Source organism: Chlamydotis macqueenii, chromosome 12 (genome assembly GCF_036417535.1).
Source record: "Chlamydotis macqueenii isolate bChlMac1 chromosome 12, bChlMac1.mat, whole genome shotgun sequence".
Taxonomy (NCBI): domain Eukaryota; kingdom Metazoa; phylum Chordata; class Aves; order Otidiformes; family Otididae; genus Chlamydotis; species Chlamydotis macqueenii.
Genome location: NC_141567.1, coordinates 20,320,713 through 20,340,706, shown reverse-complemented (window position 1 = coordinate 20,340,706; position 19,994 = coordinate 20,320,713). Strand labels below are relative to the sequence as shown.

Here is a 19,994-nt window from a genome sequence, read left to right as displayed (position 1 = left end):
GTGTAAAATCCACTAACATAGAATTGGCAAAGCTAATTTGAAACTTACAAAGTTGAAATTTGTAAGTATTAATTTACAAGTAATTTAGAATAGTTGTAAGCATCTTAATAAATACAGAAGTCCAATATTACAGTTTTATATCAGATAGCCAAGAAAATGTTTCAGTTCCTTTTGTTTTCACCAGTGTAACAGCACAAGCATGCTCTTGGCCTTTACTGGAAGTAGAAAGATTTCAGATCACTGATTTCTATTCTTTTTAACTAGAATCAACAGGGAAATTTGAATGTATGATAAATTTTTTCACATATTTTAATTCTTACTTTTTAAAAAATATATTCATACATCCACATTAAATTGCTCTAGAAATTATTCCTGTGCTGATCTAGACACATCAAGAGAAAATGTTGGCTATTAAGATCAACACTGAACACAATTATTTTCAAAGAATGCAACTACTAGTACTTAAGCAGAATTATTTTCACTGATATACACCAGTAGATGAGGAACATATCTATGAATGAGATTAAAGGATGAGTATATGTTTTCAGCAATCAAGAGCTAAACAATTAATCACTGGAAAACAAAATGGAGGGAAAAGAAAATTAGTATCAAAGGCAGAGACCTTTGAAAATTAGTATCAAAGGCAGTGGTATTGGTGACCTGTACAATCCAACAGCATCAGAAGCGGATCTTCCAGGCAGTGCAGAGCAAGTAGAACAGACAACCTTGTTCTGATGTAGAGTTTTGCTACACTCTGTGGCAAAACAAGTGGACTCTCATAGAATATTCTGCTTTTCTGGAGTTCCCATTGTCAAAACCAAGGCTAACCTAATGGAAAAATTGTTTTAAAATAAAACGGAATGAACTGTGTCCTTCCATGCCCCAAACTGTGTCCTTTTTAAAAAGTATCTGTCTTTAAACTATCTAGTTTCCTATAGCTACTAAGTTCCTCATGAAAGACAGGATAAGAATACCAACAACCATAAGTTGAAAAAGAGGGGATAAAACATTTCGGAAGAATATACAGGGGAAAGTACCTGGTAATAATCTTGTCCTGGTGCACTCTTGTGCACTCAATGTGAGATTTGAATTAAATTTTTAGAAGTGTTTTAAACTTAGGAAAAGATATAGAGGTTCACACTGTGCTTTTGGATACTGCCAGTTCAAAATGAAGCCTTTGCTCAAGGAATCATGTGAAAGGTTGTTAGAGTAAGACTTACAGTGATGGGAATGCTCTTGTTTCCAGGCAGGCTGATTGAATAAATCTGTTGTGGGTTTTTTTGGAAGAGACACAAACTTCTACAGGTGTCTTTCCTCCTGAATGAAAGTGCGCAGAGACAAGATCTCAGGTCTGCAGGTCTGAAGCAGATGGTTTTGATACAAAGTGATCTGCCTCAAGCATATCTGAGTCCTTAACCACCGCCCTGTGTAATGTCAGATCCAGTTTCCAGGTTCCGTGAGTCAAACGCTACTCAGAGAGCCAAGCAACTGTCACAGTCAGTCTCTCCGCTCTACAATTTGCTGACATACGTGGTGCTCGTATATTCTCCCCAACCTGCGATTTTATTTATTATCTGGTACAGTCAGCAAATAATTTTTTGTGTCCTTTTATTTGCATAAGGACATACTCATAATTCTTCGGTTGACTCGTAATTATTAACATAAAAACATAACGATTTATGTCTTGGAGACACCACAACTTTGAGGACACTTATCTGTAGATGTGCAGGCTCTCATAAGGTAATTCCTGCTGGGTGTTTACTTCAAAGTCTCTGCAAGATTAGCGACAAAGGCGTAAATAGCTATCAACCAAGTGTCCTCCCTGGAGTCCTGAACAACAAGGATGAACATTGCAAAGTCTTGTAATCATAAGCAAGCTGAAAGAACTGTGCTTCCCATTTTAATAATTCAGCCATAATAGTAGCTAAGAAATTTGGCAGGGCTGGTAGAAAGCTGTTCTTTCAACCGAAAAGAACGATGGAAGTAGTCTGAGTGGTCCAGGACAGCATTCAGACAAAGAAAGCAAGGAGTCCTGTGTAGAGGAAGAAAAAGCTCTTCAGCATAAAAAGTACAGAGAGGTACCAAGAAGAACAAGCAACCAAAACCAAGTATGAAGTGTTCTATGTACAAGACACTGCCAGCAACTAACAGAGCAGACACAGAGTACTGCAGCTGCTGATGGAAGACAGGTTCTGATGTGGAGACAGATCATCTGGAGAATTCAGCCCAGAAATAGCTCACTCAGCTATTGCTCAGGCATGCAGGCACACTGTGGGCACAAGGAAAAAATTGTACTAGTACAGAGAAGGGTAGATGAAAGCCTCCTGAATTATGAGAGATAAGATGCTTTTTGGGTTAGCTGTAAATAATCCCCACAAAAGAATTTTTCACATGATCTCAGCTGCCTTGGGTTCTCATCCTAGAAGTGGGCATGCAAGTATTGGGATCTTCACAAGCAAGGGAAAAAAAAAAGCCGGGAGCGGTAAGGGGAGAGAAGAGTAGTCACACTTTAAAGCTATAAAGTCATTCTAAGCTCTCATTAAACTGAGTTACTAAACATCCATAGCACATCAGAGTGGGATAAACCTGACTGCCCATGTGATTGCGTATCTTTAACTGATGCACCTGAGTGATAAGGTAAATGATTTTGTGGTGTCCAAACCTCTGCTTGAAAACAGTGCATAATCTGTGCTTTACAATGTGCCAGTTATGTAACTCTACATGACTATAAATGTGACATTCTTTGCTATGCTGAATTATTATTTAACACAATGGTGTACATCTACAAAATGCATCCAGTCATAAATATCACCACTGTTAAATGGAACAGTTGCGAAATGGCCTTAGTTTTGAAATATTTATATACGGTTTAATGAAGAAAAAAAAAAAAGTCACCAAATCAATCGTAGGACATAGCTCTATGATGTATGAGATTGTAATCTCATGTTTCAAAAGTTTTCTTTAACAGCACAAATGGACTGTTTATAATAATCTACCAGATTATCAGAATAAACTAATGGAAGAAACCTTCTTTAGGGTACCTCAGGAAAACTCAAACAGTAAGGGTAAGGTCTATGTGCTGCTAAGTGCTAAACTCCTCCTGCCTCCACATACCTTTCCTTGTATGTGCTCCAAGTCCCTACGTGTTAAGTTCCCATAGCTGTACCACATAAATAGCAGAGTAATTAACGTACAACTGGCCTTTCAGACTCAGTAAGTAGTACTTGAAAGTAGGAACAAAACACAAATTGTGCACTGGACAAACAAAAACTAAGCAATTTCTAATGCAATTTTATCCATCAATGAATGGCTGAATAGATAGATATAAGGCTTTTCTAAATGTAGACATAGCAATGTCATGAAAATAAAATTAATTTCTTAGGCTGAACTAAGAAAAACAAACCTATTTTTTATTTTGCTGCAGCTTTACAAGTCTGCATTCACATCCATTTCCAGACATGCATGACAAAGTTCTCACACCACTGAAGTAACGCCTTTAAGATTTTAAGTCTGTGGAATCTGAACTCCTTAACAGTTAAGCAACTGCACAAATTCTAGAACTGGTGACTTTAAACAGTCAAATTGAGCATAGGCTTGACCAGAAGTTCCCTGTGCAATACTAACGCAAACTTGGCCAAAGACACAAACAGCAGCACATGCAATGTAATTGCAAAAAGGCAATCTTTGCTCTAGAAAGATATATACCAAAATAGCCAAAACGTCCCTGTACACATTCTTTTGAATGACACAGAAAATAGAGACAGAAAGTGAGACTTGGAGCTCAACATGTTTAGCTTATCAAAATTAGACAGAAAAGCAATTGATTTACATTATCATTTATTTTAGGATACTAATAGCTGGCAAAAAGAACCATATACAAATAAAATAGAACTAATATATAGGTGTGTGTATATATATATTTTATCTCTTTGTATCTTCATTTCAAATCAAGAATGGACACTTTCTGGAAGATATGCTGAACGAGAGGAATGTTTTAACGAGACAAGCAGTTGTACTCAATATGAAGTTCAACAGGAAAAAAAGTGCAAGCAGGACAGGTAGAGTATAGAAAGATCAACAAAGCCAATATTTAGGACACCTTCTGGCAATTTAGAAAATCTATATGCAATCTATAGATTTTTTAGCTATTTGTACAACAGTTCCTATGTATTTAACTCACACGTTTGTTGCCAAGGAGAGCACCACATATTTACTGTGTACAATATTGTCCTGATATATCCACAAGACAAAGCGAAACAATTAATATATTAGAATAACTGAAGCAGAAGCTGGTTTCTTTGATTGTCTACAGGACAGTGAAATTCAAGAAATGTCCCCTAAAAGGTGAACAAAGGAAACAGTACTAGAAATGGCTCTGAAAAATATATGTACACTCCATAGAAGCACGGTATGAACATTCAGTCTGAGCAAGATATAAAAATAGAAGCTGTGAGCAAATCAGAAAGAGAGAAGGGCTATGGGACCCTAGAAGAACTGACCAAAACTTGTGATTACTTGGAAATGAGGGTTTATACAAGTAAGCCTTTTTGGCTCAAAGTTCTCCATGACAGTCATTTTAGGGCTACAAACTACAACCAAATTTTGAAATGTCTCAAAAATTTGTCTGCATACTTTTCAAATTTTGAATTGAAAATATTATACAGACCTCATAACTGCAAAACCAGGTGATACATTTGCTATAGCCATGTGCACCATGGTGTGCAGTGTTGCTCTTGTGAATATTGTTTGTCTTTAAGCAGTTAATTCATGGATTTCGGTGTTGCTCACAGAGCCCAGAGCATCTACACACTGTGACAGCTATGAAAAGTAGTCATAACGGTGTAAGGGTGGCAGTCCCTTTGTAGTCCCTACGACACCCTTCTACGTCCTTTTTAAACAGATGAGAAACCACTGGATCAATTACTGTCCCCCAGCACAAGATACGGTCAGTGCTAGAAGCTGTTAGACCAAACGCAGCCACAACACCATGTGCTGAAATGTTCCTGTGAGTACATCTTGTCCAGAACTAGCAACAACCCCTTTTACTTTGATAAATTCCTGTGTAGGAGGAAATAATCTGGGCTAGATGCATATGTCTATTAGCCTGTTCAGAATTATTAAATTGCTTATTGCTTATTACTTTGTTAATATGTATGCTGTGAATTTATTCATCTACAGAAATGAGAAGTACAATACAGAAAAGATACTATTCTATTTTTACCTAGAAGTATTATTCTTTATAGCAAGAGAAAAGCACAGCAAGGAAAACAAGATAAGTAACCCTTCTGAACCACCTCTGACACGTAGGAACACTTTTTCAAATTTTAGCAATGCTCTATCAGCACAATAACTGACAATCAGTCCTGATATTGCTGAGAAAAATCTTCTCATACTCTTTTTCAAGAAGATCAACAGACCAAGACAGGCTCTAGGCTAGAATGACAGCTTGATCAAATCAGTCAGACAAAACAGAGGTCTCTTAAATATAGCAAGTCAGTGATGATATTCATAGATTCATACCTAGGTATTCTAAGGTTTTATTACATGTAACACAGATGACTTGGGAAATGCTGCAAAATTGTGTGCACCTAAGTGTTGATAATATATAATTCCTTATTACTGAAAAACCCAGAGCACAAAAATAACTTATAGCAAAATTTAAAACTTTGAGCATACACACGATAAAGTGAAATTGCTCTTGCAAAAAGGAGATACATACCCTGATGCATACTTTAAAGTCTGCTGTGTCTGTTCAGTAGTTAGTTTGATGTAACACGCAATTACTTAAAGCATATTAAGATTTCAAAAAAGAAAAAAAAAAACCAACAAAAAACAACAACTTTCAGGAGAACAGTGGAGTTTGCATGTATCAAGCCCACAGACCTGCCTTGCAATGCACATGGAAATCACCTACTCATTCCTGACTACCTATCTTCACAATTGTTGTTAGCTCACGTCAGAAGAAATGAACAAAACCAACTATTACCAAATGCCATCAAATATCAAAGGTGTCTTCCCACTTTTAAGCTTGTAAACTTAGAACAATTACAATAAAATAGACACTTTTTTTTTTTTTCTGATATGGCTTCTTAGATGCTTTTCCACCCAGCCATTTGACTCCCATGCCATGAAGTTCAGGTATGCATATTAATCACTGAGCCCCCAAAAATGTGTCAAGTTTCTCCATCACTTTATGGTAAGTCCACTTCAAACTAACTTAGCTGCTTCCCATAGCGAGCCAAAACACTTACAACTACTTTCAGGGAGCTGAAAATGACAAAATTCAGCTGAAGCCCCCCTCCCCTCTCCCTTTGACACATATACTTTTAAAGCATGACTGTTAATAACCTAACAGTAACCTAACACTGAGAACTTTTTAAGGCTTTTCCTGAAAACATCTACCTTAGTATACATCTATGGTCAGCTTACTACAGGAGTTAACTCACTAGTCATTATACTAAGAAATGTCTGTTTCCATAGGCCAGAGATCTCTCTTATGACTGGTTCTTGCTTTAAGCAAGCAGTGAATAGGAAATACTTGTGTCCAGAAAGCTTACCTTCCAGTAAGTCTCTTGCCAGACCCGGTTCTGCCCCTGTGGACCGAACAAAGTCTGACAGGACTGCGTCCATATCAAGAGTCATGTGATCATTCAGAGATGCTGCCAGGCACGCAGCAGCAGGACACCCTGGCTGGCTAGAAGGCGTCCATCTGCCAAGGAGAAAAAGAGACAGGATTTCAGATTATATTTTGAAGTAATGTAAACTGCATTTCTCCTCTCTTCCCCAAACAAGACTATTAAAAATGCTAAAACATTCAATTTACAGCATATTAAAATTTACAGCATTTGTCATCCACCTCTGCCTTAGGCCAGAAGCTGTTGATCACTCACACTGGAAGGTTTTCTCTTTCTTAACATTTCAGATTTGTATTGATTTTTCTTATGTGCAGCTTGTAAATAATTCTGCAGCTTGAAGACTCCAATCCAGCTAAACACAGGCGCTGTTCATCCAAAGCACAACCATCATTGTGTTTGCCGTGTTGTTTATCACTTTGTTTTTCTTTGCCTGTCAGAGCTACGATAAAAGCATCAGCTTTGAGCCTAAGCTGGGGTTTGGCCCATGCATTGCTGCCGTCCCAGTACCCTGGCAATCATCTCATGGAGTCAATTAACAATTACACCTTTCTCCTCTTCTCCTCCTGGGGCAACTTTGTAGGGAAGTTAAGAATGGCACCTCCTCCTTCTCCTTTGGGATAGATGTTTCCTGCCTTGTTGCAATGGCCCTTCAGTTTCTCAAACATCCCTGCATAACCACTAGTTGCTCTGCCACTGGGATACTGCGGCCCATAGTCAGAAATCAGAGGGCAAGGAAGCCCAGCGGCTGGGATTCCTAGCTAAGGACCGGGGAATCAGCAAAGGGACTAGAAAAAGGGCAACAATCCATGGCCTCTGAAGGCAGCTCCTGTTGATATCCCCTCAAGGAACATGTGCAAGCTACTAAGGCAAGTGGACCACCACTGAGGAAGGCAGTCTGAAGAGAACCTCTTTTCCTCCCCAGACCTGTGGGCCTGTGTCTACCTTGTGCAGCCTCTCAGAAGTTCCTTTTGCTGTGGAGCGTGTGCTGCAGAACAGCAGGTTGCAGGCTGACTGCTACCATGATGGTGCACGGTTGACAATATTGCACCAACCCAGAATTCCTGGTTTCCATGTATCAGCTGACTAACTGACAAGAGAGACAAGGTGTGATCAGCAAGACTCGCTCACCCTGTAATAGTCCCATATAACCAGTACGGAAGTCTGATGGTAGCATAGAGGCTAACAGTGGACTACTGCAGCCTGAACAGTCATGCCATGTGCTGCTGTACTGGCCACGCTTACATATGAACTGGAGTCAAAGGCAGTCATCAAGTATCGGGTGTACTTCTAGCTTCTTCTACTGTAGTATTTCTACAGTTGAGCTTTCAGTGGAGAAGCCATTTCCACAAACCATATCAGAGACACATCCACAAACATACAGCACAAACACTTCAACCAACTGCGGCCCACCTGGGAGAGGCAGAAAGGAAGGGTCTGGCAGGATTTCACCCCTGTTCTTCTCAGAGATGTAATTAGGGTACTAGTTAATACAATTAGGGTACAAAAAAGTCTTGACTTTTTTAGATATCTAATTCCCCATGCCCCTCCAAAAACTCCATCCAACCCAGCCATCTATCCAGGGCTTTCTAAAGTAGTTATTATGCAATAGTAGCTTAACCATAAGAGAAAAGCACCAACATTTTTTTGGATAAGTGGAAGACGTCAGGTTTCCTTCCTGGAAGGATTTGTCTGTCCAAAGGCAAAGGGACAGCAGCTTGCTGTGAGGAAACCAGGATTGCATCAATATGTCACTGCCCTGGGTGTCGTGGGCCGGGTTCTAGTAGCGGGGGCTGCAGAGGTGGCCTCTGTGAGAAGGGGTCAGGGCTGCTCCCTGCTGGACTCAGCTGGTTCTGGCCAGCTTTGCAATGGCCCACTGCAGGGCACAGTTAGCCCAGCAGCCAAGCTGGTGGCACTTCTCTAAAACCAATCCTACTTCACAGGAAATTAGAAGGTTGATTTTAAAGGGAAGAGGAGAAAGATGGAGCTGATATAACAATAATTTATAAGTTTTGTTTTGTTTGTTGTATGGTCATTTATTGATGACCAATACTGCAGCTACCGTAGTTTTTACTGCATTTTTAAACAGTCTGTGGGGGGCAAAGGGTACTCTCTTGGGAGCACAGTCACCTAGGGACCCGTCAGTAAGCAGATCATGTTGTGCCTCAAGTGAAATGTGACATGATGTCCGGCATGGAAGTTTTTCTCAGCAAAGCCATGGCTGACAAAAGTACTCTGCCCTACGGGACATTTTGTACCTACCTTTTTGTTCCTGAAACAGTGAAACCCATCCTTCGAGGCAATGTTCTCCACCAATATAAAATAAAAATTAAAGCAGGCACTACAAGAGTAGCTGGTGCTAGACAAGCTATTAAGACAGCTGGCATCCAAAACACAGTTATGCTAAAGGCCTGCATTGCTGCAGAAACAGCACAAAGCAAAGCAAATAAGATGAAGTTAAATGATAGACAACATGAGCAAAAGCGTGTTTTACTTTCATGCTTGTTATTCACCACTGGCCAAAGTTTACCTTTGAACATGAATGAGAATTTTCCTGTTAATTCCTCCTCACAGGCTCAGTTGCAACTTCACCACGTGCCAAGGGTAAGGACTAGCATGGAGATTTCTTGCTGGTAGCAGATGATATTGGTTGGCTCTTGCTTGTACCACAGCTACAGAGAAATAAACTGTGAAAGAAATTGGAAACCAGCTGATTACACTGTTCCTTAAATGAAACGCAGTCCTTTCCTACTCCACGTCCAATCACCGGATTATATTTAACCTTAAGAATTCAATGCCTTTGCTTTCTTAGAACTTGCCTCTTTCTGCAAACACGTATCCCAGGCAGTATACAAACAACATTTACCTGCTGCCACAAGAGGGTGGGGTCCTCCTCAGCCTCCTCCATGAGGACTGCCTGCAAAACTCCAAAACTCCCACAAAATGGAAGTGTGTGGGATACGGCCGCACACCTACAGTATCGCAGCAGATTACGTTGTTGCTAATCCTACCCACGTCACAGTCTTCTGGCCCCTACACTGTATCATTGTGTGTTTTATACCACTTCCACATTCATGCTTTTATACTATTTATACAATTGCATCATTATGTTGGGGCTGCATTAGAATAGCAGGGGAGGTGATCCTTTCCCTTCTTTCCAGCCCTACTGAGGCTCATCTGGAGCCTTATGTCCACTTCTGGCTCCCTAACACACAAAAGACATGGGCATTCTGGAGCAAGTCCATTGAAGGACCACAAACTGCACATCTGGATCACCACTGGACAAGGGAAACGCTTCTCAAATGTAACATAAGGGAGATGTAGTAACAGAGGGGAAGCTGGAAATATTGAGGAGGCTAGTTAAAAAAGGAACGCAGACACTTCAGGAAGAGAACTACCCTAGTGGATTATGGCCAAATTTGGCATCTAAGCTTTGTAGCAATTGAATTTGTTTCTATGCAAACGCAGAAAAAAAAATGCTACCTTTTTTTTTTTTTAAATACTCATACACAGATCCACTGTATTAAACACCACTAACATCCGCACAAAAAGATCACAAGAAACTAATCCAATTAGTTTCTTTAGTGACTAGGAGAAAGAATGAACTAAATGCTAATCAGCAGAATGAAAACATATGGACCAAGCGAAAAGAACCTGCCGCAGGTGAATGACACAAAGCATCAGTGAACTTCAGACAACAGTGGAAGGTGACTCAGTAGAATGACTGCCAAGGTAAAACGCGCCAGCTGGGCACTCAAGCACAGTCACTTTGTGTGGGGGCCAGGCTGCTCATCAATTTGGAAAACTGCAGCGCATATCAGTCTGCAGAAGTCCATTGATGAGTTGTCTCAGTGTCAGCATTATTTCAGTATTTTCAACAGTATTACTGAAAAGATAGCCTTCTAACAGCAGAAGCCAAGACCAATCTCCTTCTGGATTTATGACATCACCATTACCTGAGAATTGCCTCTTGATTACGTGATCATGAGAACCCAAATAGTAACCGTGTCAACAGACCCATTTCATTCTGATCTCATCCCAGCAAAGGTTATGGAAGCTGCTTATGAAGATCGTTTCTACAGAAGAGGTTCTTTCTGGCAATGCAGAAAGTTCTCTGTCTATACACAGAAAGCTGGTAATAGCTGTACCTTGACAGCTGATGAAAACACAGCTCCCGGGCAATGGAGCCAGACGTAAGGCTAGCCATTGTTTTACTGAGAAACAGTAATTAAAAATGAAATACTAGCCAGGTTCCATTAGATAGCTGTACAGGTAGAAAACACCTGCCTTGTGTTGGGCGCCAAGGAAGTACACCCAATCCAGAGCTTCCAAATCCATGACAGTGCGAGGAAAACGTTTCCTAGTCAAACGCTCCCTCTATACCTGTATGCTATGCTATATAACTCTCTAGGCTCTGCACCCTGCAACTGTGCTTACACCTGCACAAAAATATCCATGCCATTTAATTCTTCCTGTGGCTCATCAGATCTCAATTAACAGCACAACATAGATTAATAGTGTTTATTCAGACAGATGTCAGTGATGAAACCTGTTCATGAATGTCACAAATGAAAGAAAAAAGAACAAACCCACCACTGATTGCCTGAAGTAGCACTGGTTCAGTGCTGGGTTACTTAAAAAAGAAATAACATCTATAGCACTGTGCTGACTGGAGCTGAACTCCTGCACAGTTTCTATGCAACCTCCACATTTCAACACAGCTGAATTAAGAACATCCAATGCTGTAAGGGACAGCTAGAATCTCTGCTACACACCTAACTGAGGGGCAACCTGCTGTGGAAACTCATTCCTTGCATACTGGGAAGGTCTCACAAAGTCTCTGAAGCATTATAAGCTGAACGTGGTGCTACCAAACCCATAAATATTAACAGTTCCTGTAAAAAAACCCAACGAAACAAAACCCCCAAAACTCCCCAAAGAAACCTCCCCCCAAAAAACCCTCTCCAAAACTCAAATATTAGGTTTCCTACCATAGCAGTATTTTACTCACTGTTAGCACTAACTACTAACGACATACTATTTCTTTTTTTTTTTTCATGCAGCAATCATCACCCCTCTACCCCATTTTGTAGTCACAATTATCACAGGTGGCAGGTTTGGCTCTTACTGGAACTACCTCACCCCAAACAAAAAACCTTCACAAAAAGCTGGAACTATGCATGCTCTACCCTCTGAAAGTGAGGAGCGGAGTTGGTAGGATTCTCCCTGTTTACATTTGAACTAGCACTATTTTTTTCCCCAGAGGGAGTTGTTTTCTCAGCTCTCTAGAATTTAGAAGGAAGAAAAACCCAACAAACCAATTCCCCACCCTCCAAAAGTCTTTTTAAAAGTAATATCTTTGCCAGAAAAGTACTATTAGCTATGAAAACCCACCCAGATGGAGTAGTAAGAATTTCTAAGCAAGAAAATAAATTTAATTGTAAAGAAGGAGGCAGTGACTCAGAAGCCAGATGGCTACCAGGCTTACTCTTCTCTCCAGACGAACGTGGTCTCTCCTAACCTAAAAAACCACCACATTTGCTTCGGATGGCTCACCAAAGTGTTAACCCAACTTACACTTAAATATACACACTTGGAGGAGATCTAACACAACCATCCAATTCGTACCCACCTGACAACAAGCATCCCTCCTCTGGCAGTTAACAGTACAGACACACATATGTACTTGCAGTTTTCAAATGTGTCACACATGATACACCAACGGCACTTTGAACTGGATGGAAATGGAAGCATCTTCACCCTCAAAACACCATGAAGACCTTAGTTTTCACTCACCTTCTCTCCAAATTTACCTAAATAATTTCTTATTTGTACAGTGCAAATGTAAGAGGTAGTGAAAGGGGATAATTTGTTGTATATTGTGAGAAAAAGCATTTAAAAATATTTAAAGAAGAGATACTGATTGCATCTAAGTGTTAAGATAGGTTAATTGGATTTGAAATCAATTTAACACAGATTCAGTTATATGTGATCTTTTCTGTTCCTTTAAGTATCCCTCCCTTAAAACCAAGCCGTACTTGGAAGTAAACATTCTTCTTCTGAATCTAAATTTGACTTCTTCAAAATCAAATAGCTTCATCCAGTTAAACAATATGAAGATTTTTTTTTTCCCAAATGGGCAGAAAGAGGTGCATAGGACTAACTAGTGAAGCAAGCTCCCATGCCTCCAAAATACAAACAGCTCACAAAACAGAGGTGAGGAATAGAAAGACGGTGCACAATGGACAAACCCTCAGGAAGACATAATGATTAAACTGACACTTAGATCTTTCACTCTCCTAATTTTCCAAGCAAGGATGGAATAAGCCCCATCAGTAACCTGCCCGGTCTCCGTGCTCTAGGAAGCCAGTGGAAAAGACACGCATTGCACTAAACCAGTTCCCCCTACACGCTGCATTTCCCCACAGTGTGACACAGCTACCTGCCTGTTAACATCATGGATTCCTCGCAGCTGGTCTGGCAGAAAGGCCTAGGGCAGTCCACTCTCGTGCTGAATGTTCATGCTGCTTGCACTTCTGGTTGTGAAGGTTGAAAGACCCTGTTTGTGCACAGCTCCCGACTTTGAAAGTAATTCTTTCTGACATGCCACATTTGATCGAGAAGGTCATTAACTTTACAGTCTTGCCAATATCATAAAATTGAACCAGTGCACCAAATAAGACCACTACTTCTTAGCGAAACATTTAAATTTTTTGAGCTCAGGCTGTGAAATTGCTCATTCTTTGCTGCATGCAAAATGTATTTACTTACATTTTCATAGACACTTCAATTTTTCAGTAAGCCAGAGAGTTTTCATTTGGTTATTATATCTCTAAAGCTGCTCCACTCTTCATCAGATAACACTGCCAAACATTCATATACAAGACAAACTATTAAGGGCAAAACTGTAATGAAACAATCAAGTCCATCGGAGAAGTTTTGTTTAGAAGGGGAACATCAGCTTTAAGGGAACTGGTAGTTAATGCAGGCACTCAGCTTTTGCGACTGCCTAGGAAGAATACCATGTATACATGAGTCATTAATCGTTCAGAGCACTTGTTGCGCAGGTAAAAGATGACTGAATATTAAGATACAGGTCCAATGTGAAATATAGGAAACTATGAAATGTAGGAAACTGCTGGAAGTTTCCCCTTTGTCCAGTGGACTCAGCCGGGCCTAGGGTGGACCCTAGTTGCTGGCCAAGGCTGAGCCTATTGGCAGCAGAATGTCCCATGATAACACCTCTGCAATAACGTATTCAAGAAGGGGAAAAAAAAAAAAAAAAAAAAAGAAGATAAGATGTGAAGAAGCTGAGCAGGGGCAGAGGCGCAGAGGGGGAGGTGCGAGCCTCATGGGCCTTGCAGGCCTCACCCTCTGGCCTCTCGCCAGGTGGCCAACTGGGCCCCACTCGGCCCGGCCCGGCTGCAAGAAGGGGAGAGGAGATGAGCTGGATGATGTGAAGAGATTCTGAGAGGCGTCTGCCAGCCTGTTGTGAAGAACTTTTCTTGTGAGAGGAACGGCTGCAGACACCAAGGTCAGTGCAGAAGGAGGGGGAGGAGTAATGTGGCTCCTGGCCGAGATTCCCCTGCAGCCCGTGGTGACGACCATGGTGGAGCAGGTTGTCCCCCTGCAGCCCATGGAGGTCCACGGAGGAGCAGAGATCCACCTGCAGCCCATGGAGGACCCCATACCAGGGGAGGTGGAGGCCTGAAGGAGGCTGTGGCCTGTGGAGGCCCCGCTGGGGCAGCCGTTCTGGAGGTACTGCTCCAGTGGAAGAGATGACCCACGCCGGAGCAGTCTCAAGAAGGACTGTGGCCCGTGGGAGGGACCCCACACTGGAGCTCTTTCCCCCTATGCTGCTCGGGGGAGGGGGAAGGTAGTAGAGATAATGTTAAGCCCAGGAAGAGGGAGGGGTGGGGGGAGGTTATCTTGTTCTCTGTCTCATTCTCCTGCTGTTTGTAGTAATAAATGAATAGTTTTGCCCAAGTTGAGTCTGTTTTGCCCGTAACAGTAACTTTAAGGATTTCTCCCTGTCCTTATCTCAAACCTCGAGCCGTTTTTCTTATATCATCTCCTCCTATTCTCTTGGAGGGTGGGGGGAGTGAGAGAGAGACTGCGTAGTCTGGTCCCGATCGGGGCTGAAGTACGACAATAATACTCTGCCAAGAGTAGCTGAAAGGAGCAGCATTCAATTTCTAATGCCTTTGCACCAATTAAGACACAATCTTGTGAATATTATGGTTTGCATACAGGAAGACTACCTTATTCCCAACATGAAACTTCTCCCTACACTTTATTTGGGTTAACGTCAACATTATTTAACACACTACAACATCAATTCAGTAAACTTCCTGTATTCAGAGTAACGCTTCAATCATGCTTTGTTTCATTGTTCCCCTAAGTAGCTGGGGGCTTTCTCCTCTATGTTTAGATAGATGTATTTTTATTTCTGCACAGATATAGCCAGGTTCGCATTCAAGATACAGTTGGAAAAATCAGAAACAATTCCTCACATAAACATGCTTCTGTTTTTCAGTATTCAAAGTGGAACCAGAAGGTCAAACCAAAAGCACGATGTTGCCAAAGCCTCTTCTGGAATACTGGGAGCAAGTTCCATAACTTATGTTTGAGAGAGAGCACCTCAGACTTAAACAGGTGAAATGCAAGGCAAGACATTATGAGCAGGGAAGCATTTTATCTGAGGAGAAGCCAGGAAAAGAGCTTGGATTGCAGAGCCAATGCAACAAGGCTGAGAACTGGACTGAGACTGCTCTTCATAAATACACCAAGCCACAAGTAAATACGGTCTGAAAATAAAGACAGGTCTCCCAGTGACCAAAGTACTGGGAGCAATCTTTCTGTAGAAGCTGGGGAGAAAATACTGAATTATTTTTAAAAATAGAGCTACCTAAGTATACGTAAAGTACAATACGACATGCTGACATAATAGAAAACCAGATTTCTACCGGGCAGTTTTCTTGCAATCCTGGGGCCTGTTTTTTAACACTATCAAATCAGCTGAGTTTCTAGGAACCCCTTTCAGGGGTTGTTCTCACTGAGCAATGGAATAAGATGGTCCTCATTGCAACATTAAAGCAATTTCTATATGACATAAACCCATATTGAACCTTTTCCCTTTCTGTCTATATTTTCTGCTAGGAAAATTATACAGCAATTTGCTTATTTCTGTAATAGGACATTAATATATGGATGGAGTTTACATATGGATGCAAATAAAATATTAGAAGTTTAAAAGCAAGATTCTTCCTGAAAATGAGTTTTTAGAGTAACTTACATTGGTCAAAACCAACACTTTAAATTCGCAGCAGTATTTTATAGCCCCTTCTCAAAGGTCACAGTGATTATATGTGAAGAACTGGCATAAGAAGAAATTCCCTCTCTGGAAAAGAGTCTTCTCCCTGGTTTCTAGTTTTCTAATAAACAAATGTGTAGCATATATTCAAATACAGACTATATAATAAATTTTTATCTTTGTATGTAACTATTTGGGATATGATACATTGTATCAATAAAAAGACACGCTACTGCCTGGACAACATACTGAGCTCAGTTGACAGAGTTCTTTCCTCTGTAGAATTTGACCCATTTCTTTTAAAACTTACACTCTGTTGGTAAAACATGTGAGCAGTAGTTATAGAAATTCAGACATCTTTACTAAGCTGATGATAACTATATAAGTGGTTTTATTAAAAAAAAAATAAACCAACCACTAGTATATGACCATGTTGCTAATTTAAAAGGAGAAATTATCTGGCAAACTTCTCAGCAGCATCTCTAGCTATATGAAGAAAGGTGTATAGATTTGTAATTCAGTTTTATTTATTTACCATGATCCAGTAATTGGAAGGAAATAAACAAACACAGGGGATTCAGAGAAAAGTTATGTCAAAGAGGAGAAAGCAGAGGTAGAAAATGCCTGCACAGTCTAATAAACCACGTAGAAATCAATTCAGGCATATAAAGGCATGTAGCTAGTGCTATCTTAATTATCACATAACATCTTCTGGCTTTCAGCCGCTGCTCCAGGAGTGCATGGGTCTGCAATATATTCGCTAGTCCCACGTGGCTATCCCAGGTAACACAGAGCTTTCAAAGGGGCAATGCACATCTTTGTGTAAGTAAGGTCCCTGAATTACCTACTTCTACCTGTAGTACTTATCAAGTGTGTGTTTAGGAACCTGAATCACACTTGAAATACTGAAAGATCCAACACTTCGGGATCTTTCTATTTATTTGAATATTCGCCTTAATTTGTTGAGACTGCACAAGACCATAAGTAAATACAAACAATGGGACAGAAATTCTGACATTAAGTTTTTCCAGAAAGTTATTAAGTTCCCAAGACAGTTTTTCCCCAGACACGAGGACTTTAGCTGGAAAGACGCACAGTGTCTCCACAAACACATTCAAATAGAAGCTGGCTCCGTTTCAGAACACAGCTGGCTCAGTCGGAACATCTCCCACAGAACTAAACGTATCTTATAGACTGCCATCGCCAATGAGGTGGACCTAAAGTTTGCAATGTGTTTTGTGCTATTAAGCCCACCCTGCTCACAGAACTCCAACAAAAGAAACTAAATATTCTTCAGGAAATGTATCTGTACAAACCGTACCAGTTAAGCTATTGTACACTTCACCAAAATGCTCCTTAAAGCCTCTGTCGTGAGCTAGGAAGACCAGCTCCTACGCCGTACAAGCACCTTTACTCTGGCTCCATTCAAATCCACTGCACCTGACTGACTTCTACCACCAGAACAGCAAATCACTCCGTTAAGAGGCACCGCGTAATCGCATCATAGAAGGCACACATGGTCACAACTTGTTTGCAATAATAATCACTCAGTTCAGTAAAATCTGTAAAAAACGCTGTAAAAGGTTCCTAGATGGGTGAGATTGTGACAGCAAACGGAGTCACAGTGATGAATTAAAAGGCATTAGTTGAAGCAGCCAAAAAAAAAACTACCCAACGAAAGGTAACATGCACTAGACCTGATGGCAAAGTGGGGTATTTGTATGTTAATTATAAAACGTGGACTCTCAAAACATGTAAGGTAACAAGAGAACATTCAGTGACTAGTACAGGAGTGGGCCACCTACCTTCTCAAATATAAAATATCAGAGTTACAGGAACAAAAGGTGAACAACAGGAAAGAAGAAAAATAAAAGCTCCAATCAGGCATTATTACTAAGGTTTTGTCTATGTCATGAATTAAAATAAGTTTACTTATAGAATGTTAGAATTAATTGTGTAATTGCTTAGAGGTAAGCTAAATTGGAATCAAGTGTGGTTGAACTGTAGCTTGCTTATAGCTTAGCATGAGTAAGCCTTGTTTAAAACGTAGCATAAGGCAACTTGAAACAAACTGTTTGTTAGCACAGATCGCTATGGAGAGGAGGTCACACAGGAGTACGGGACATCTGAAGCGACAAGGTAAGGCGAACCAAACCCATAACTCAAAGGAAGAGAGACCTGCAAAATAGGCAGCTGATAATGAACAAGACCTTGGTAACTTTTACTGAAAGGCCCTAGGGGCTGGTCTGAACTAGCAAAGAAGGACACTAACGACCAGCTGCAAACTCTGAAGCTAAGCAGATGGCCTGCCTAGAGACAGGGAGGGGACCCAGTAGGGACCGAGAGGACCCCAGCCCTAAAATACCATTGGACGAACTGTTGTGTGGACAGTGTGTGAAGAGTGCAGGGTGGGTGGGAACTCAGACTGTGAAGGGTAGAATTGCTGAGGGGTTTCTCTGTTCGAGGTCCCTTGCGGGAGGGGCCCAGCTTGAGCTGTAATAAACCGACTCTGTTTACAGAACTGAGGGTCTGAACTCTTCATCACAGCCGGGGCCAAGTCTGGATCCAGCTGCACCTCGGCTCCTCCCTGGAAGGAGTTTAGAAAGCAAGGAGGTCCAGTCTGAATCCTGTGACTCGGCACAAGTGTCTTCCCGGACCCTCCTTTAACAGTCTACACAATGAAACTCGGGAAAATTAACCCAAATTAATTTAACCGGATTTATCCATGTCCATTAAATTTTTTTGCAAACATTTTAATCTGAGAATAAAATGTGGCCTTAATTTGGTTTGGCTCGTCTTTCCTTCAAAGCAAATTAAACTAAACTCACTTGAGGCCACTTTAATTATGAATGGGAGAGTGCACACAGGGACTTGGTGGGATTTAAGCTGCCCTCTTTAAATTCCTACATTTAATTGACTTGCACCAATTTTCCTCAGTACCTTGTGTAGACAAGACCTGAACTGATACCTTAGACACAGAAGTGGAAAAATAGAGAATAAGGGAAGCTATGCTGAAGAATCCTCAGTCAACACACTAAACCCCTGTGGGAACCATCGAAGAAGAGCTATTATCCAAGAGAAGAGAATCGTTCAGCTACTGTAAGTTCAGGTCTAGGGAGAATACTGTCAAAGTTCAGAGACCAGCTGGGAAGTATTTTAAAAACACAGCTGCATTTCAGTTTTCAGAAATGCTATTTATTTAAAATGTCTACTATTTCCTTATTTATTTGAATTCTTTGAAGCTAGAATTATTGATAAAGGACACCACTAAGCCATCTTTTGAGGTGATTTATTTAAGAATTAGAGGTTCCAACCTACTATTGGAGGCCAAGATAAAAGAAACTAGAAAAGAAAAATGGAAAAGATCACACTGCATGTAAGTGCTACGCCACACTCCCACTGAAGGAATGTTACAGAAAGCTGGGGACACTTAATACCTTAAAATACCGGAGTCCTTATAAAATGTTCTGAAACACCTGGAGTTACTGATAAGACTGACCACAACCAAGAGGTCCTTTACTTGCACTCCACCACGGATGGCAGTCTAGCAAGAAGCACAGCACCAGTCCCACATCAGATGCACACGTAGGAAGATTAATTCATCTGCTCAGGAAAAATTGCAACAAATAAATGAGAAGTCCACAGATGTAGGGGTCCAGAACTGAAATAAACTGACAAGCAGGAGACAGGGCCTTTCCAGGTACAGATCTTCTTCATCCCTTCATCAGTATTTTTTCAGGATAAAACACCATTGCTGTAATAGTTTTGCTTTCAGACAGGACAACAGATAAATAGAATGAACATAAGGCAATTACAGTGTTTACCCTATTTTATTCACAAGGACCCTCGTGTGTTTATTGTATTTTGGCAGAAAGCAGCAGTGCAAGAGATAAATGTAATGCCACTGATAAAATGGGAATTTCCCTAAAACAAATACCTTCATTTTAAATCAAATTCAAGTATCAATTATTATTTTACCTGGGAGAGCAATAAAGAAGTAGGTACTATTATACTGTACTGGATGGAAATGTAATAATTAGAGTTTCAAA

At 40.7% G+C, this 19,994-nt stretch overlaps 1 protein-coding gene across 2 annotated transcripts in view; it reads right to left on the bottom strand.

Annotated features, from left to right (window-relative positions):
* Nucleotides 1-19,994, bottom strand: part of OTUD7A (OTU deubiquitinase 7A) — a 130,570-nt gene that overhangs the window by 45,568 nt on the left and 65,008 nt on the right. For both annotated transcript variants that reach the window (XM_086757157.1, XM_086757156.1), the window contains exons 5-6: nt 9,163-9,319; nt 6,558-6,709 (exon numbers count right to left, since the gene is read on the bottom strand). In XM_086757157.1, the coding sequence (XP_086613283.1) occupies nt 6,558-6,642 (85 nt within the window). In that variant the 5' untranslated portion in view covers nt 6,643-6,709; nt 9,163-9,319. The remainder of the gene's footprint in view (nt 1-6,557; nt 6,710-9,162; nt 9,320-19,994) is intronic.